This window comes from Triturus cristatus, chromosome 10 (assembly GCF_964204655.1).
Source record: "Triturus cristatus chromosome 10, aTriCri1.1, whole genome shotgun sequence".
Taxonomy (NCBI): domain Eukaryota; kingdom Metazoa; phylum Chordata; class Amphibia; order Caudata; family Salamandridae; genus Triturus; species Triturus cristatus.
The window spans coordinates 370,324,071-370,345,565 of record NC_140593.1 but is presented as its reverse complement, the minus strand read 5'-3'; the positions used below and the strand labels follow the sequence as shown (position 1 = coordinate 370,345,565).

Sequence of the window (21,495 nt, the reverse complement as noted above, 5' to 3'; positions counted from 1 at the left end):
CTGAAAGTCTCGGGGGGATTCATCAAGCGGGGGCTGAGAAAAAAGGGGGGTCCCAAAACGCGTTTTTCCCATGCATTTTTCCATAGGACCTTTAGACACAGCTACAGCCCGAACGGCTGAACAGAGTTACTTGAAATTTGGCAGAGAGGTAGTCCTCAGGTCAAGGAAGTGCCTTTTGTAGGTCTGGTGTAAATCTGTTTAGTAGTTCCTGAGAAAATAGCATTTAAATCAATATATATATCTGAGAAAGCAGGAAGCGGCGGCCGCCATTTTCTCTCTCGCACTCTGAGGGGGGGAGGAAAAACAAAGGCAAAAAACATGTAAAGGGGCTGTTTAAACAGCTCCTAACCACCTAGATTTGATGAGGGTGTGGCCAAAGAACCCCCAAAGGCCAAAAAGTTTTTTTTTTTTTTTTAAATCGCCGATTACGCTTACCGTACGGTAAAAATTATTTTAAAAAAAAAATTAACCATACTCTCCCCACCCCGTGTGCAAATTTTGCCCGAACGGCACCATTTGTGCATGGCATATGTAAATAATGAAAATGTAAAAGTTTACCTTGCACAACGAAGCGCATAATATAAAAATTATTTTTAAAAAAAAAATTTACCAAACTTTCCCCACCCCGTGTGCAAATTGTGCCCGAAGTGCACCATTTGTGCATGGCATATATAACTATTGAAAATGTAAAAGTTTACCTTGCACAACTTAGCGCATAATATTCCCTCCATGTGCGTACGGTGCGCGAAGCGCATCGTGCGTACATGGCCCATCCAGCGTAACGTGGGTACGCGGTGCGCGTAGCGCACCGCGTGCCCACCGTGCGTGCACGGCACTAACTGCGTAAAGTGAGCGCGCGGTGCGCAAAGCGCACCGCGTGCTCACTTTGCGCGCACGGTGCGCGAAGCGCACCGTGCGTGCACGGAACGAACTGCGTTAAGTGGGCGCGCACGCCACGAATGGCGTAAAGTAACTTAGCATTTAAAAAAATGTACAAATTCACTGAAAAAAACATAGGTTTCACACACGTTATAGTTAGGAATTAGCATTTAAAAAACCTTGCAAATTCACTGAAAAAACCATAGGTTTCACACATGTTATAGTTAGCTGGACATTTTACTGATAAAAAACCTATGAAATTCCCCCGTTATAGTTAGTGCAGGCAACTATAACTCACGCGACCGCAATCCTCTGCTTATGCTAATACTGTATTTAGACACTTATTTGCCCATGTCTTCTTCCATTAAATTTTAGCTATACATATATTACAATTTTTTTTTTTTCATAAAGACACATATGTCATCAGCAGAGGATTGCGGTCGCGTGAGTTATAGTTGCCTGCACTAACTATAACGGGGGAATTTCATAGGTTTTTTATCAGTAAAATGTCCAGCTAACTATAACATGTGTGAAACCTATGGTTTTTTCAGTGATATATATATATATATTCGCGGTCGCGAAACGATATATATATTTTATTTGCCCATCAGTTCTGTACTTCAGGCATACTCCTTCAGTGCAGTGCTGGAAGGTATTGGTCAGAGTGGCACAGAATGTCATGCTGAATAGCATGTGTGCTGGAACACACCCTTGATTGATGCCATTGGTGACTGGGAAGGGATGTGTGCCATTACCTGGGTGAAGGAAACAGGGCTGTGAGACTTTCTCTTCGCTCATTATTGTGCTCTGAATGCTAGTACAGAGCCACAAATGCATGCCAGTATTGATAAATTTTCATCTGCGTGCAGGAACTCTAGTCTCACCATCAACATCAAGAAGATTGAGGTCATGTGCCAACCAGCTCCCCACACTCAGTAACTAGAACCATCCACCACTGTAAATGGACAGAGATTGCAGGCAGTGGACCACGCCATGTACCTGGGCAGCAGTACCCTTTCTCGAGCAGTGCCAATTGATGCTAAATTAAGCTGCAGAATTGTGAAAGCCAGCTCTACCTTCTTCAGATTGCGCTCCAATGTTTGACAATGTCAAGGGATCAACCTACCACCTAAGCAGAACGTCTACTGAGCAGCGATGCTACCATTTCTGCTGTACGCTTGCAAGACGTGGACTGTCTACCGGAGTCATGCACGATGGCTAAATGCCTTCCACATATCCTGTCTGCGCAAGCTTCTGAGAATCGTATAGCAGGCTAAAGTAAAGTGCCGGATACTGAAGTCCTTTCCAGAGCCAGTCTACCGTCAATTCCGACACTGCTGATGAATGCCCAGACCAGATGGGCTAGGCAGCTTGTCAGAATCTCAGATGAGCGCATCCCCAAACAGCTCTTCAATGGAGAACTCACTCAGCAAAAGCACTCCCATGGAAGACAAAAGAAGCAGTTCAAGTACACAATGAAATGGTCACAGTGAAGGCCCTCCCTGAAGTCCGTCGAGATGAACACCGCTACCTGGGAATAGCTAACACTGAATCTGTCCAGCATGGTGCAGCCTCATTCACAAAGGATGCCAAAGCTCCATGGCCAGGCGTACTGCTCAAGCTCAAAGAAATGCAAAAAGAACATTTGAAAGACAGAATGCAGAACAATGTCATACATTCACCCCAGTACAGAGATTTGGGCCTAATTTCATCGTTTTTTTGCTCACCATGCTATTCCAGTTTGGACCCAGCCATATGCACATCAGTCTTGACCTTGTGCCCCAATGGGAACAGTCCAACCCAAACTGCCAGGCCAGGTCCTCCCTGGACTGGAAACAAGCATTCTAGGACCAGTTTCGGGCTTTCAGCCTTCATCAGCCAGGATAGCTTGACTCCAGTGGCATGGAGAGCACGGGACCCACGTCTGGGCATACTCGTCCCACTCGGGGTGACATGCAAAAAGAACAATTGATGGACAGAATGCAGAACAATGTCATACATTCACCCCATACATTCATCTCTGTGCCCTTGAGGGTGGAGGTCCCTACAGACAGACAGAAAGTTACTAATAGTAACTTTACAGTGATAAGGTACATAAAATAGACCTCACCGCCCTCCTTTGAGGTTACTACACCTATGTTCATATCTACTCCTGGAAACAGTTACTAGCTTAAAGGTGGAGATTTACACCTAGGTGCATGACTGGATCCCACCTTGAGAATTTACCTTTGTGAATCCGTCCACAGTCTACCTTGTCACAATGAGTAATGAGAGACCAAATAGTATATAAACATATAATATTTTTCGTTTGACAAATATGGTAGCAATCAACGTTTTAGACGAGTTTTGACATCGAACCAATTAGAAATATTCATAAATAATACTGATGGAGCAATTGGAAGCTAGAAAAGTAATATTTGAAACTTGTGTTTAATCGGATGAATCTCTGGGCTCAAGCCAACAAATAATGACAGCTTGAATATACGACACTGTCGTCCAGGGGTGTTTAATTGTCATTAAATTAGCTAATCAGTTTGTGGCAAGGCTGTGTTAAGTATCACTTTTCATGATGTTCAGTCAAATGATTCCGATCCAACATGAACTTCTGCCATCAGTCACTGTAAAGGTGCTGCTATTTTTTATTCCATCAGCCAGCATTCGAAAAATGTTGATACAAAGTGTTGCCAAGTAAATATAGTTAGGAAGATGAGGACGTATGGCAAGTTATTGTGATTTCAAAGGAAATTTACATACAATGTATCCGTAGGAAAACATATGTATTTATGGTAACACGTAACTAAACAACTCGAAAACAAAAGTTACCTTCCCTTCCGCATCTCTCAAGCATCACGTTGAATAATAATTTATTGTAGAAGACAATTTCCTCAATTCTTTTAAAAAGAATGCTTAGTGTTACAATTACTCTTTCTCATTCTCATAGGGACCCGGGTATATCACAGCTATGGCTGCGACAGCTGTACACTTTTATTTTTATGTAATGGGTATTTGTACTGCACAGTAATTGATGGGGCTAGCAAGTAATATAGGTCACCATTGTTTCAAAACTATCACTTTCAAGGTGACCACGGAAGAACGTGCGAAAATGAATTTAAGGTACCAAAATAACTTTTAACATTAAATTGTGTGTAATGTAAACAAACATATTTCTGTGTCCTATGCATGCAGGCATGAGCATTCATTGTACGCAATACAGAGGGGCAGCCAAGGAGTGAGACGAATGTTCAGCAAACTTCTTCTTCGCCTCATTTAATAAAACGCACCGTACCTTCAGTGAAAACTGGTAAATGGGGTTCATTTTGCTGAGGTCGTTAATAACAAAATAGAGAAGCGAGGCTCTTGCAGCTGCTGGCCGGTAAAGCTCTCTGGCCTCGTTAATTTTGACTTCGTTCTCCTTTCCTTCAGTCACCTGAAAGGCAATGAGAGTTCAGGGCAAATAAGTACAAATATGGATATACTTTGATGAAACAAAAGGAGAGAAACACTGCCAAAATAGACTGAAGTGAATATGAAGTACGTTTCTTGCGTTGAGCGGTTTTTTTGTTGCTGTTATTGTTTCTAATATTAAATATAAAGTAATAATGAGCAAAGAAAAGAAAACTTGAATACACAATAATAATTTATCTTATATGGCACTTCCACAGCACTTCTGCCATTTCTAAGTGGTCTAAATAAAAGGTGGTAATATTACCTAGCTTAAAGGTACTCAATATACAGACCTTGGTTGGGTGGAAACCCAATTCGGGTCTGCGTGGATTTCATCTAATCACTTTCAGAACTCTGCATGTTTTAGGCGGGAGCATTCACCTCACTGAGCTATCCTGATGGGTTAGCTTTCTAGTAAGGTGGCACTGACCACATGACTAGTGTACAAAAGTCACAACCTCCTCAGAAGACCCATTGTCTTCTCTCCTCGATACCACTTGTTCCATGCGATACCACGATATTTTTTGACAGAAGAAAACATAGATACATAGAAACTAATCAAAGATTATAATTGCACCAGAACAAAAACCCGTGGCATATTTTAGAAAATCTTGAGCATTAAATTGGGAAGACAACCTTGGAGACATGGCCCAGGAGAGGTGAAGGGTTCTTCATCCGTCTCTCTGTCCGTTTCTCCCACTGTGTATGGGTGCCTGTTTATTTGCATTCTGATTGCAGGTGTAGTGTTTTGGTCTGAGTATACCTGCATAATTTGCCTCCGTGAGTAAGCCTTTATTCAATGGCATTGTAATCCGGTAACCATATGCCTAGTGTTACATGTGCCAGTTTGTCTTTTTGGCCTTGCTGACTGCATGTCTGGCATTTTGTGTGCATGTTTCTATATATCTGATGGTTTGTGTTCATTTGTGGCTTTGAATGTGTGAGATGTGTAGGATGAGTGTGCATGAATGGCCCTGGGTAGGGCGCGGTTTGTGTATATTTCAACATCCACCAGATTACAGGAAATATATCAGCAATGACATTGGAAGTAGTATTATTGCTCTCGAGTATAGTTACATGAATTTATGCGCTGGAATGAGACACCATAAACTCCATCAGAAAACCATGATCCAGGTTATTGAATTTATTATCTCAATCTTGGATATTCTTACTGGAAATTAGTTACAACGAATAACCTTCATTACCACTATGACTTTTTGCACTTCGAAGTTCATTTTTTGTTAGGACTTCGTCATATATCCTAACATTTAGGAACAGATAAAAGGAAGATTTGAAAACAATCTAGGGACATGAATTTCCCACTGTCTTGCTCTAATGCAGCGATTCGTAACTTTTTAACTTCTATGGATCCAAGTTCTTCCGGGGACTCTGGCCTAAGTAATTTATATAATTTGAACCCCAAAACAATGCACAGACAAACAAACAATTATACGTGTACTACTCAAACATTATACATTTTATTTATTTCACAAGCAAATAAAAAATACAAATATCAAAAAGTTAACTGGAAGGTTGGAGCTTCAAAATTGGATGTTCTTCTTTAAAAGGTGAATTGATATGCTAGAGAGTAGTATATCACTTTGTCTTTTTTTGCTCCAAATGCATGCTCTCAGTTTGTTCCCAGTGCTTCAACTGAGGTAACCAATTGGTCATAAGAGCTAATTTTTCATATAATTGCGCCAACCCCACAAATCATTAAACAATGAACTGGTCTCTATGGGGGTAGTGTAGCCCTTGACTACCAACATGTTTCAACCTACAATCTTTCAAAACATGGCACTAAAAATCTTTAAACATAAGATTATGAGAGCATTCCCAGAATTATTGGTTTCAAATGAGTATCACTGAGGGAGACAGAGCTCCCTTAAAATGTTCCTTCTTTTTTGTATCCTACCACATATCCCCACCCCATAAGAAAGATACCACATGAGTACTGAAAGTTTCAGAAGTGAGAATCATTCCATATGGACATAAACTATATGCTACTCCTGCACTCATACATGGGAAAGTTTCAATTTCCATTTTCAACACTGGAATGGTAATTATTCAAGCATTAACAATGTTCTGGCCTAATTTGATAGCAAATTTCACACCCTCCTTCAAATAAAGGAGGTACTCTACACAGATTATTCTTCCTGTTTACCGTTCCAACTTCTCTCACCAAATACCTCCAGCTCTGCTCCTCATCTTCCAGTTCTTTGTTCAGTCATGTCCCACACATCTTTGCTAATCATTTTACCGACTCTATATTTGATTTGGATTTCTAATGGTTTTGACTCTTCTCCAACATAATGATCTCTACCCTGACACCCCGGCCATGTGGCACTCTAAGTACACTTCAGTTGGCACTCTCTGTTCTAAAAACCAGTTCCCAGGGCTCCTACCTATCATTCCAGACATTTTCTCTTATGCTCTTACAAGAATTCTACAGATGGTACATAAGAAGTGTCTCCCTATGAGCATTTAACCTATTAATCACAAATTGTGCCTAACCAAAGTTCAGGCGCATACATATTGGAACAGCAGGTGTCGCAAATATCGGTTTTCCCTTTCTCCATAACTTATGCAACGCATCCTTTCTACACATGGCCCTGACATAAAATCCCTAGCAGATAAAGTAGACTAACTCACTTCTCAAATCATATCTATGTCCCGCTACCCCAAATGCATCAAGAAGTTTAAGAATGCAATAGAAAAACTTCTAAAGCCTCTACATACATGCCTGTTCCTTTCTTATGTTTTCTGGAACAAAACTCATGTATAACAGAGAACGATGTCAAGTTGAAGTTTGAATACATTATCTACAAAATAATAAAGATATGATTTTATCATACAAGACCTCTGAATCTCGTAACTCAACCACTACCTTCTCAGAATCTGCAGTGAGTTTGAGTGAGAGATGTCCTCAGTTTAAACTAAATAGACTTTATATACACCTCTGCTACTTTATTTAAATCCCGCTTGATGCAGCTTCCACTATCTAAATGAAACACTCCTGTCAAATGTTTTCTGCATATAAGTAGCTCTGCACCCAAGCATTGTCTAGAAATTGCAGACTTGATTACTTTGAAAATTTAGACTTACTATTTCTGATGGAAACATGGCTTCCAGACTCTTCACAGACAGTAGATAGTGAGGGAAACTGAGGTTGATGCATTGTGTTGATTCACAGATTAACCATCCAATGTAGATCTCTAAATATTGATCATATCCCCACCTTCCAACGCTCATCAACTGTGATAATAATACACAGAAAGCAAACCCACTTTTTGGTGAAGAACTGATGGAATATTTAGTAGATAAATTAAATTCAGCTGCAGATAATGTCTTTTTTGATTTCAATATGCATTAGGTAAACACAAGTGACTCATGTATCTCAATTAGCTCACTTTCTGAGGAACAATGTTCTCAAACAAATCTTCCTATGACCCCCACATTTATAAGATTCAACCCTAGACCTCCTGAAAACCAAGCTTATGTGTCCTCAAGAGTCAAAATCAAATTCCAGTGGCTCTGTCTGACTTTTTCTGGATTACAATCTCACTTCTTTGCACCAAAACCGATGTCCTGGGAAAAATAAAGAAATTAAACATCTGGGCAAAAAACCTGAAACACACCCACAGGTCCATACTGAGAAGGAGGATCTCTGCAGAATTATTGAACTCCTGACTACACCCTGACTCAACCAGCATTGATAGACATTTATAATTCAACTATACTAAAGTAGTGGATGAACTTCCCCTCTTAAATTTAAAAGGCGGAATTAATAATAATTTCTTCACAGTGTTTCTCCAGATAATTCGATGATGAGAGGAAACTGCACAGCAGCAGGTAGAATATGGAGAGCAACCTAGCTACACCAAACCATACAACTCTAAGATTCAGGTGTAAAGCCTACAAAAGACATTTTCAAATCCAACAAATCACTTTTCTTCATATCAGAGATCAATCTGGCAAAACATTTCCCCAAGAAACTATTTGAGTTTAATAAACATAGTGCCAACCCCCCCCCTCCCCAATTGCTCATGACATCCCAGATTCCAAAGTGAACTATGAGGGATTCTCAATCTTCTTCCATGACATAATAAGAAAGACAGAGCTCTCTCTCATTACTGACAATTCAAAGATATGGTTTGCCTTAATCTGTAATCCCATGGAGGACTATCGTTCATTGAACAAGATATCACAGGCACATCTGCAAAGAACATGACTACTTTAAGACTATCTTCTCATTTTTTCAGACTATATCCTAGCCAATTTGGTGAAAGATAATGGTATATTGCATTCTCTGTACACAATGATGGTGGTCAACTCCTCTCTTACGTATACTGTCCTTCCTCATGCTTTGAAAATTGGTCAAGTTATTCCATTATTTAAAAAATGGCAGGAGACCCACACAACCTGAATAACCTTTGAACAGTAGCTAATGTTACTTTCCTCATTAAAGTGCTAGAGAGCTGTGTCAAGAAAAACACTTTCATTAATGAAAACAAATCTCCTGATGATCTCATGATCTACAACTGGGGTTCAGATCTGGCTGTAGCATAGAGACTGCAATGATACGTTGTCTGTATATGTCCTATTATGAATTGATGCCCACAATTTTCCAGTGGCTTTTGTCACCTCTACTAACTCTATTGCATTATGCATGTAATAGCATATTGTGTATATTTATCTATGTTATGATTGTGTGCTTTCCATTCACATAACAATATTCTAACATGGTTTGCTGTTTTATTCAGACCTAGTGTTGCTTTGCATATATAAATGTATAGAAGACTGCATAAATTCCCATGAGATGCTTCTCACTCTGGGCCCTTAGATGATGACATCATCATATGGACCTCATGCAAAAAGGCTATAAATAGGAGATCAAGATTAGACAGAGATGGCATTCTTTCGTTCCTTGGAGTATCACCTTCAAGGACACTACAGGCCAATACAGCCAGCTTGTCGTAGGTGTCACATGCTGTATTTCAACTCTCAAAATGGCAGAACTTTTAAATGCTAACATTAGCAACAGAAACTCGGCAGAAATGGTTATCGTTCTTCATTATTTCTATGCTCTCTATATTTCCTATTGCCACAATAATTGTTTTATTTTCTATATTGTTTTGCATATTTATTAGCTTAGCATCCAATAAAAGCCTCTAGTCGCACATATGACGATGTCTTCATTATGTCCTGGCTCAGGGGAAAGGGTGAGTGGGAAGCCAGAAAGGGCATGTTTGTCTATTTCTAATGGGGATCATTTCTAGGTAACCTATGAAGAGATCTACAGAGCACTACTCTGTTACCCTGCTCTAAATGGTAAGTTGGTATACCTGCACTGCCTGAGGGCAAAAGGAACACTACATGGTATGATCAAGATTGTTTGGCAGCGTAACAGCTAAACTAGTGGACAATGCACGCTGCGTCTGAAACAAAGGCAAATCCTGTCTACTTTCCCTTTTTGATCTGTCAGGGAAGTTGATATAGTTAATCATGACACTTTCTTGAATGCTGTGGAACTACAGATAGGAATGTATGAGACAGTATTAAGGTGCTTTGAATTCAGCTTGACCACCTGCTACCAGCAAATAACACTGGCAAACTCTCTGTCAAGCCCTTCCACCCTTTAACACGTAGTTCTCCAAGGGTCTATATTTAATCTCGGTGCTCTTGAATTTGTACACAGAGTTCCTCTGCTCCCTCTCGAAGCATACAATATTTATTTTCACAACTACACTGATAACCAAGTAGGGTCTCACAGAGGAAACTGATGCATTTTTTAACACCCTAAAATTCCTCAGTTCTGGATGTCACATCGACTCCTCAAGCTGAACCATCCAAAGACTAAGGGGCCATTTACGATGTGGCCCGTAAAGGTTCCAACTGATTGTCGTAGCCTTTCTGGCTGCATCATAATGGGCCACTCGGTTTGCTTTCTGACCACCGCATTATGATACCGGTGGTCACAAAGTAAACTGGCCAGTCATTCCAGCTGGCTTACAATGGGCTCATGGAGCTCATTGGCCAGTCAGAGCAGGCCTGAAATCCCAAAGGGCGGGCCTTTCTGCCCTTTGGATTGTGACACACGCTTTCAGACATGGTTTCCATCCCAGCCTGTCTGACATGGAAACCATGTCGTAAAATGTGTTTGGGGGCCCTCAGCAGGGCTCCCATGGGTGTGCGGCCTCTCTTTGGGGGCCAAGGGGGAACCTATGGTGCCCTCCTGTTGATCCTTGTACCCCGTGGCAGGCAACTTGCGGTGCAGGGATGAACCACACCTCCTGTTTCCCTATGGGACCATGTATTACAGACGGTTTACGATGAACCGGTTTACTCATGAGGCAGTCGGGACCGCTGACCAGAGGTCGGTTGGTCCCAGGACCAAGTCGGTGTCAGGCAGAAGCAATTCTGCCCGACATCAAAATAGGCCCCTAAATTACACCTCCTTTCACCTTCAAAATGTTGCCCTCAAAAGCAAGTGCGGCTGGAGGGAGCAGCCCAGCTTCACATTATTGCGGAAAATTATAAATCTTTAGGCTTCACCCTCTAAAACGTCCCCACAGTATACAGGCACACATTAATGCAAAGGCTAAAAGTGCACATTAAGTCCATCATAACAGCAGACAACTTCAAATCTGTAATGCAAGTCAAAGTCTTCTTTAGACTCGGCAGTGACATTTTCCTTCTGACTGAAATTCCAAAAACTCATCTTGCTTTCTTAAAAGCACCATTCAGTGCTGCAGTTCATCAGATTATAATGGCACCTGAAAACATTCTCCTTACACTTCAATACTGTTGTCACTGATCTGGCTTTCTATAGAGGTGAGAAGTTGATCTAGTTTCCAATCTCTATAAAACTGTACACAACAACTTTCACAACTATCTAGCCAGCTAATTAGCCATCTCAAATGGCTCATGATCACTATGAAGAGCAGATTCTCACCTCCTGAAAACACCAGCCTTCAAGAAAGAAAAAGGTCTGAATCAAGCTTGTTTAGAGAGCTGTTTCAAAGTCTGCCACAGCTCTCTATTGGGACAACCCCTTTATATATAGCCTTTAAAACCAGTTTCAGTTGGGAATGTCTACAGGGTGATCCTCTCACAAAATGAGCGATGTAAAAAGTACTAGAGATTTCTGTAAACAGTTTTTGTTATTATATGGCATTACTTGAGAATGGGCACTCTGACTTGATGGAAACAATTCCCTTGAAAATTGGAAAGAAAGATGATGCTAAGAATGTTTTATGGGGAGTTGCTATTTCTGCAGGATATTGTCTTGGGCTTTCTAATGCTGCAATTGTTTAGTTCCTATAGTGCTCTGCTGGTTCTGGCTCATATTGTACAAAACTATAAATCAATATAGATAAATATAAATGTGCAAGCATGTGTGGTCCTTGGGCAAATGTTTGCATGCATAATGTGTATATTTGTATCATGTTCTATACAAAAGAAAGACCTATTGCCTGAATCTGTGTTGTTTGTAGTGAGTAGGCAAAGTGGAAGGACCTGCAGTGAAAATCTATTTGCCATAATTGATGTGCTTCTCACAATAATAGATGCGTGGACAAAGGTGGAAAATGTCCTACTTCTTGAATTCAGCCTTCTCTATTACTGTCCCTTCTGCACTGCTAAAGGACAGCTGCACATTCAATAAATAAGGAGACGTTATAGCCTGTGTACTTTTTATGAATCAAGGGAACAACACAGTTCTCTTTTGTGGAACCTGGAACTGTGTAGGATCCTTGGAAATGTGCCCATTTTTGTAAATATGAAACAAATTGTGCAGGATTCTCTGAATTTGCTATTCGTTCCTGAAGACTGCACAGCCCAAGACAAGTAAGCTTCATAAAATTGTCCTCACACCACAGCAATTAGAAGGAGGGCCTGGACTTAGTTTGCATCAAGGAGTCAGAGCAAACATTTAAAAGAGTTCAATTGAGGGGGAAGGGCTCTTCCTCGCCCATTAATGCATCCCCCATCATGTAGTTCCTATATAGCCTATACAGGATCTGCGCGTTCGGATAACAAACTGGGTTTAGTGGCAAAATGGTTCTGAGCACCCCATGGTTTGCATTAGCTAGCTCACAGTGCCACTAGAATCTCCTCTTATCGGGAAGAGAATAGTTTCTGACAACCTCAGAACATGACAACCTGATCCCTCAGAATCATGGAAAAAATATACAACTTTTCGCTCAGACACTCGTGATCACTAAGTTTGTACTCCGAGATACACAGAATAAACAGTCTGGGCGTTTCAATAAGGATTTATTGAACAGTTGTTATTCTCGTGTAAAATAGATTTGCTTTAACAACCACTAGACAATAGCAGAGATATATGATTAGCAAAACTACAAACGTAAAGGGATGGTAAAGCTTTACCATCTTGCAGTAATCATGAATATATACAAGTACATAAAACACATGATAAGAAAGTGCGTACTCCTACAATGCCTCCCTAACTAGATGTACCTAAATGCACCTAGCATCGGTGTAGGTGTTATGCCAAGAATCCCTTTAAGGTCTAGTCAACCCCATTACCTGAGAAAGGAGAGAATATGGAACCCCATTCTGGTCTTGAGATGGACACCCCTTGAGAGATGTTAGACCACTGCTAGCTGGAACGTCTGTATGCAGGATTCTCAGCGTCTTTGGTCAGTGTGTCAGCCTGGAAGTCACGGTCTCCTCTATCTCTGTAAGCAAGACATGATGTATATATACCCACAGGTCTCCCCAGGGGTCCTACCTTGCTGTATTACTGTGTCGGCCTAAAAGGATGTTATGTTATGTTGTGTTATTAGAGCTTTTAAAGCGCGCTTATACCCAAAGGTGTCATGGCACTGAGCACTGTCCAACTAGTATCCATGGGTGCAGCAGCTTATTCAGAAAACAGCCATGTCTTCAGCCCCTTCCTAAAGGAAAGGAGCTCAGTAGAATTCCTGAGATGCACTGGGAGGTTGTTCCAGGCTTTTGCGGCACAGAAGAAGAAACTGCTGCCGCCTCAGCTAGCTTTTTTCACTTGGGGAACAATCACTTGTTTTCCTTCCGAGGAACGCAACATTCTTCCTGGGACATACCATTGGAGACGTCTGCTCAGAAATTCAGGACCACTGCCCATCAAAGACTTAAAAACCGTACACAGAGCTTTGAATTGTGCATGTTTTTTTACTGGGAGCCAATGCAGATGACGAAGTCCATCTCTGACTGAGACAAACCTAGATGGGCCCGCTAGCAGCCAAGCAGCCGCATTTTGCACTACCTGGAGTCTATACAGATGGTTTTTTTTTAATGTTCAGGTATAGACTATTGCAATAATCCAGCCGTGACAAAATGAGGGCTGAGACTGCTGTCCTGTAGCTGTCCTCTGGTAGGAAAAACATTATTTTCCTCAAGATTCTGAGGAGAAAAAAGTTTGTCGAGACAACCCCACTGACCTGATCGCCAAAGGCAAGTTTATTGTCCATAATCACTCCCAGGTTTTTGGCTTTAACCGTGGGGGCTGAAGGCTTGGCCATTTCTTCAGGCCACAGGTCAGGTGTCCTGAGGTTAGGGTTATTCCCAAATGTAATAACCTCCGTTTTGCCTGCATTAAGTTACAGGCAGTTGGCGGCCATCCAGCCGGATATGACTTTCACGTAGGCATGGCATCTTGAAGCCATTTCCGCTTCTTTGCCTCGCTGTAAGGACAGCACAATTTGTTTGTCGTCCGCATAGGATGTTAATTGAAGCCCGAAAGATCTTATCAGGGCTGCCAGCGGGCTGATATATATGTTGAAAAGCGTGGGGCTGAGGAAAGACCACTGAGGCACCCCGCATGGCAAGAAAAAAGGCTTAGATCTATCCCTCCCAAGATCCACCATTTGCGTTCTATCGGCCAGAAAAGATTTCAGGAGGCTCCAGGCCCTGCCCTGAACCCCCGCCGTAGATAGTCAGTCCATCAAAACATTGTGATGGACCGTATCGAAAGCAGCTGACAGGTCCAACATAATCAGGATCGCCACGCCTCTCTGATCCACCACCTCACGAACCTCCTCAGTGGCTTTAATCAGAGCTAGCTCCATGCTATGTCCTGCACGAAAGCCGTACTGTGTGGGGTCAAGTGCAGTGCTGCTCTGAAAAAACGTGCCAAGTTGCACATTGATGGCCTTCTCTATCATTTTAGCCAGCAGCGGAAGTCGTGAGATGGGTCTGTAGCTATTAGGATCATTTTTATCCAGTTTAGTTTTTTTCATCAGCGGAAGTATTGAGGCTGATTTCCAGGTTTTAGGTTACCGACCTGACTCAATGATGGCGTTAAACAATGGCGTAAGGAAGGAGGCTATGACCTGTGGGGTGCTTTTGATCACTGATACTGGACAGGGGTCCAGAGGAGACCCGAATCGAGACGCCAACAAAAGTGTATTTACCTCCTGAGTCTCAAGTGGTGTAAAACCCTCTAACGTATGTGAGGTGCTGATGGCCATAGGCTTTGGCCTGGCTGCCACCTCACCCACCCCTCCTTGGTGGTTGATAACGGAGGAGAAAATAACTTCCACCTTATTGAGAAAGAAGGAGGCTAACGATTCACAGAGTGCAGGGCTGCTGTGAATGTCCGATTTGGCGGGGTTCGTAAGGTTGGAGATGGTTCTAAACAATTCTCCGGAGTAGGATTTGGCCTCTTTAATCTGCTCTGCAAAATAGGCTTTTTTTGCTTCTAGGAGTAATTTTTTATAGATAGTGAGGTTTACTTTATAAGCTTCTTTGTTTCTATTGCTGTACCCTTTCCTCCATACCCTCTCCAGCCTCTTGCAATCAGTTTTGTGTTTCTGCAGGTTCGCAGAGAACCAAGGTGCTGAGGGATGGGCTCGCTTAGGGGTGTACAATTTAACCGGGGCAAATTTGATGCATGCGGCCTCTATCTATCTCGAGTAAGCCGCCGTAGCCACTTCCACACTAGTTAGGAGATTTGGGGTAGTTAGTTAAAAAAAAAATCCCCAAGTCAGTACTATCAATGTTTTACCAAGCCGATATAGCTATCTTCTTGGAATCTGCGAAAGAGTAAAAATGATGGCGGCATGATCCGTCCAAGGGAGTGGCAGCATCTCCGACACAGAGGGCGGTATTATTAGAAAACATTGCATCTAACGTATGCCCAGTAACATGTGTAAGGCCATCTACCCGCTGCCCGAGATCCCCTCCGTCCATAATTTGCTTCAGTCTAATGTTATCCAGCTCTGAAGGATCCTCCAGATAAAAATTAAAATCCCCCATAATTGTAAAGGCATTGGCGCACATCCCCTCCTCCAAAAGGGTACCAATGGAGTCAAGGAAAGCACCTCTAGGGCCCGGGGGGTGGTGGATAAGCATAGCTTTAAATGTATCCGGGGGAGAGAGTCACATGCTGAGTGACAGGGCTTCACATGCTGGATTAGAGGCTGTCGAGAATGTGGGCTCTAGGCTGTTGTGATAGATAACTGCCAGCCCTCCAACCCTCCTTAAAGGTCTATCCAGCATGTGGCAAAGAAAATTAGGGGGCGAGGATTTGACAATGTCAGTTCCTGAGGTGTTATCTGTCCATGCCTCCATTATAAATGCCATCCTGATATCATGCTCTTCAATAAACAGGGAAAATTCCAAGCTGCGTTTAATGAGAGACCTGGAATTTAAGAGCAGACATTTAATCAGGGCAGCATCACTATGCTTGTTTGAACCACCTGACTACTTAAGAGAATAGTTACTAGGAAAGGCCATAATGTCCGGGGGGGGCAGATGACAGTTTGTGCAGGAGGCTGCCAAGTCTTCCGGCATGATCCCGGGTGGAAACCTTGGACAGCACGCCTTCCCACCCTCTGGATCCAGTCTCCTAAGTAAGTGTCTTGCATACGTCTGTAGATCTGGCCTAAAAGGACCAGGGGGACTGGCCATGAGCTCAGCCCGAGCACGGACGGGCGCAGACGAGCTTGCCTTAGGTACTCCTTCGGCACGCCAGCGGCACGGTCGCGCCAGGGTGCATCTTATGTGGATGTGGAAACACTAGTCCGCCCACCTCCAATGGCCGCTGTAATCCCTCTCCCAACAATCGGGCAAGCGGCGTTAGCAAGCGGCTACAGGAGGCTAAAGTGCCCAGTGCCAAGAAAACCACAGTGCAATTTCAGGTAAGTTTAAAATGGCAGTTATAATTCTATAAAAAAGTTTAAAACCAACACACGTTAAAAAGCAAGTCCTGGCGGGTATTTCACACAATCCATGCAACCAGGAAGACGGCGCAGCTCGGTCGCGCCAGCGTGTGTCTTATGTGGATGTGGAAACACTAGCCCGCCCACCTCCAATGGCCGCTGTATTCCCTGCCCCCTGTCCCAACAATCAGGCAAGCAGCGTTAGCAAGAGGCTATGGGAGGCTAAAGTGCCCAGTGCCAAGAAAACCACAGTGCCTTTTCCGGTAAGTTTAAAATGGCAGGTACAATTCTATAAAAAAGCTTAAAACCAACACACATTAAAAAGTGAGTCCTGTCGGGTATTTCACACAACCCGTGCAACCAGGAAGACGGCCTAGTTTGAACATTATACATAGATATTATACAGGAGATGTTCGTCCTGATGTCAGTCCTGCTGTGCTTCCAAGAAGACTCATGCATAATGTATGAGTTTCGAACCAGGGAAAAACCCACGTTCTGAAAGCAGTGTTGTATCTAGGTAAAAGGTCAGTCCCTATGAACTGATATGTATGTAATAAGTGAAAGGTTGCAGTGTTACCTGCGCCTATATAGGGTACCTATATGGAAAACAACACCCACTCCTCTTCCGACTGGATGACATATGTAACCTTTAAGTGTACTACCATTCTAACTAGACATTGGTACGCACAAAGTGTTAAAAACATTTATTTAGCTTAAAATGTTTAAAAAAGTCTACAAATTTTCTAAAAGAAGACTTACAAAATGTTAAAGAATTTTTTTTTAGCAGGCCCTAGCTCTAAAATGTGTCCGCTGTTATAGTTCAAACCACTTTAAGCATTAGAAAGCCATTTATGCCCAAATAAATGAAAAGGAATGTAAATTTAGTATCTGAGTTACAAATTGCACTTGTTATTAAAAAAAGGGCGAATTTCTTTCAGCACACGACGAGCTGAAATGAGTTCTGGTAGATGCAACATTTCCGTTGCTTGCTTCCGCAGTAGACGGCCCCTGCTGCACCTCGCAGAGTACGTCAATTGAGCACAGATGATCTTCTGTGCACCGTCCAAAGCCTGGGTATCAGTGGAAGATGCAGTGTTCATACCAACTGGTGTAGCTATTACCTGTGGTGGCTTAAGGAATGCCGCCAACAACATTGGAATACGCTGAGGACACTGCAGAACATGGGCTGTTGTCGGGTCCAGTAGAGCATTTACTTCCAGTTGCGCACATGATGAGTGTCAAACAAAGGTCTAACACGCACTCTTCTCCACAAAACAGGCATCGGAGGACAGGTAAGATGCAGTCCATCCAGACTGGTCGAAATGACAAGAACCAAGATGCACTTAGTTCTCTTAGGCGAGGCGTGCCTAGGTGTTGTACCATGTGATCATGATATTTCTGCTCCAGGAGTGCTTTTTCCATCTCCTTGGTGACGGGGACGTCCATTGCGTAGCAGATAGAAGACAATCAGGATACCTGCTATTAGAAACAGGATCAGCAGAAGTCCTCCAAAGATGCTTCCGAATATAGAGTGTATGAAGTTTGGTATAACTGAGTACCGTCTGAAAGGTGCTTAGAAGTCCAGAACCTATGGTCTTAATTAGGTGGACAATGCCAGTCGTATCAGACATGTTAAAGATACGATTTACCATTTCTACGAAATGGAAAGGGCAGGTTGTATGGATGAGCACCTGTATCTCAGCTGCAGACCTTGCGATCTCGAGATCAAAAGTCTCTCAAGCGGAGGTTAAGGGCACAGACTTCTATAAAAGCATATTTTTCATTCTGCCTTGGACTGCGAGAAATGCGCATGCGCGGGCGCCCGCGCAAGTGCATTTGTGAGGAAGAAGTCATGATAGAGCAGGAAGAGGGAGCCCCGGGACGCCGCAGCTCAGGTAAGTCATTTTAATTACTTTCAACATATTTTTAAACATTGTAAGGGATTTTAAAAGAGGGCGGGAGGGAGGTGGGTGGTACGTAGTGGGCCTACGCAGAGTGTGTGGAGTGTACGTAGATTTGCCCCCACTCCGTGATGCTCTGCATAGCCCCACTACGCCCAGGGTTATATCGCACTTTAAGACGATGTCTTTGGTCTGCTTTGTTAACCTTGGTCACCAACAGCGTTGTTTCAATAAAGAAACGATCGCCGTAACTCCAGCATGTGCAGAACCTATCTCTTCGTGTGCTGCTAGAATTAAACCTAACCTACAATCCATATTTGGAATTACTCTATCACCCACTCCAGGAGTCTAAGCAAATTGAATGTTATTGGCATCTAACTTGTAGGATTACTTGAGTGGAAATCCTTTTGGTACTGCACCGCTGTTTTTGCTTGAAGCAATAACAGCCACCATAATCTCACCGTCTATTCTCGTTTTAGAATGAGTGGAAGCCGTATGTACAGCCCCCTTCGCGGCTTCATGAGACAATGAACTCCCTTCAATGTGAACGTCATCACGCTGATGACTCAGTGTGTGTATCCCGAGAGTCCATAGTAGTTCGGATTTCAACTCCACTACCTGTTCCCATTTGGAACCCAGTATTGCAAGTACTCGTATGACTGCACACAGTAAAAGGAATTGCACACAATTAGTGTGGGGAATTCTTGATCCGTATTTACAAGTGCCAGTATCAGTGCTTTTAATTCTGCCAACTGTGCCGTGCAGTCTCCTAGGGATTAATTTTTTGTGCAACTTGGATGGAACTTTCCATCCCGCATGCGACCTTTAGCGATTGCATACGCTGCTCTATATTGTTGCTTACTTCCTATGGTCAGTTGAGCAGATCCGTCAGTGTAAATAATATATTCATACTGATCCAGAGGCATTATTTCATTAGGTAGAGGATATTCTTGTTCGTATTGCAGGAATGCTTTAGTCTTTAAATTTGGGTCGTATCTGTATTCTACATCTGTTTCAGTGAGAGAATTAGCCCATTGTATCCATCTCGGATGTAAGGCTTTAGCGTTAGGGACGCTTGCCTTGGTCGCAGCCTCTAAGGCTGGAACCGGAGTCACTACTATTATTCGTTTCCCCTGTGCTAGTGCTCTTTCTCTTATGACAGCAGTCTGTACTGCTGTTAGAATCTTTTCTGTGGATGCAAAGCGCATCTCAGCATTAGTGTACAAATGTGATTTGTATGCAATTAGTACTGTTTCACCTTCATTGTATGTGAGATAAGTGTACCCTGATTGACCCGCAATTATACGGATCACCAGGTTGCGTACGTTTATGCGTGTCTGTAAGTGTTTGTCAGCTTGTAAGGAACAAAGTGTATCTGTGTGTTCCTGTGTCCAATTTCCTGCTGAGAAATCAGGTTCAATCAAGTTGTATTCAGGTTTTACTCTTTCTGCGTAATCCAAAATGTATGTTCGACCAAAATTTAGGAATCTCAGTATTGATTGTAGAATGTTTAATCATTTTGGAGGTTAAAGCAGTGCACATTTTTCAAAAAAATTGGTTGCCAAGCTTTTTCCTTTACTTGAAAGCTCATATCCTAAACACAGGACACTGAGGTAGGCAATTTTTGATTTTTTAAAGTTAAATTTGTAGCCCTCAGATACAAATCCCAAAATTATGGTATTCACTCTGTTCAAGTGTTCCTCTAGGTCATCGTCCGTCAGATACATTTCATCCACGTAGTACAATGCCTCTTCATCTAATTTTTTAAGTAACTCTGTTACCCTGGCCGAAAACAACTCCGGCTATTCATATACCCTTGGGGGGAGTCAAAAAAATTGCCGCTGTGACCCTAGCGCTGAGAATGCTGTTAGATACCTGCTTTCAGGTGCTATATTTTGGCAATAATTACATTTGAGATAACAAGTGTTGTTTTGTATTTTTTCCACATAATGTTATTCACTAATGCGGCACTGTGTGCATTTTGAACTGCAAATGTCTTAGTGCAAGTGTTTAAATGTCTGTAATCTAAAACTAGACAATATGTATTGTTGGGTTTCATGACAGGAAACAAAGGATTATTCATTTGAGAGGTGCATGTTTCAATCACCCCTTGGTATTCAAGTTGATCTAAGATCTCCCTGACCTGTTTTTTAGCTTCTTTCTTTATGTGATACTGCCTCTGTGCAGTAGGAGTATTTTTTAAAGGAATTGTGTGGTGGGTTGAATCCTCATCCCATCCAACAGGATTTTGTACAATGCTGGAGCCTGGGCTACCACCCACTCTCGCGCATCTGTGTGTTGCAAGTGCCTGGGAATATAGTCTGAGAATGCGGGTAGAATTACAGTTTCTCCTTTAGGGCAATTTATGACGAATGCTGGTGACCTCTCACTTTCCTGCACTTGTCCCTCTCCATTTGGAACGTTATTTCTTATACTTTATGTGGGACACTCACTCTAGTATCAGGTGATTCCACCGTGATATAATCATTCAAGTCCGCTATCACCAGAAATTCCATCAGGCTCTGGTGAGCTATTGTTACCTCTGCTGCACTGTCTAGCATCGTCTGAGCCCATTCCCCGTTCAGTGGTCGAGTCCTCAGAATTCTGGGCATGTCTGATCTTTAGACCTGCACCCTTTTTATTTTTGAACTGTGGCTTTTGCTTGTCTTCTTTCCTAGAAGGGTATTCTTGAGCGTGCTGTATGTCTCTGGACTTTGAACGCTCTTCTTGTTTTTCTGACCGTCCTTCCCTCTCAGAGTTTTTCGATAAATCCTGAAAGGAACGAGAGGAATGTGTTTCAGTATCCTGATACCTGTCAGGTTTCCTAATTTTATCCCTATTCTTGAGGTTATACCTATTTTCGGAGGGCTCCTGTGGAGGAGATCTACCTCGGGATTGAGATCCGTCTCCCTTAAATGTTTTTTATTTTTTATTTTCCCACTTCTTTTTAGAAGAAGCAGGTGTCTGCGTTGAAGTGTCCTTCTCAGAACTGCCCATCAGTTGTGGTTTTAAAGCTTTCCCACCGAAACTGTCTCTGCCTAATTCTGCATATGCAGTTTCCAAATATTTTAGGTAGTTCGTGTTCTTGATCTAAAGGATTGAAGTCC

At 42.4% G+C, this 21,495-nt stretch overlaps 1 protein-coding gene across 1 annotated transcript in view; it reads right to left on the bottom strand.

The window, feature by feature from the left end:
* The window catches only part of DNAH11 (dynein axonemal heavy chain 11), a 3,007,685-nt gene that overhangs the window by 590,254 nt on the left and 2,395,936 nt on the right, over positions 1 to 21,495 (bottom strand). Inside the window, exon 68 of the mRNA XM_085631597.1 lies at positions 4,166 to 4,306. Coding sequence (XP_085487723.1) covers positions 4,166 to 4,306 — 141 coding nt within the window. The remainder of the gene's footprint in view (positions 1 to 4,165; positions 4,307 to 21,495) is intronic.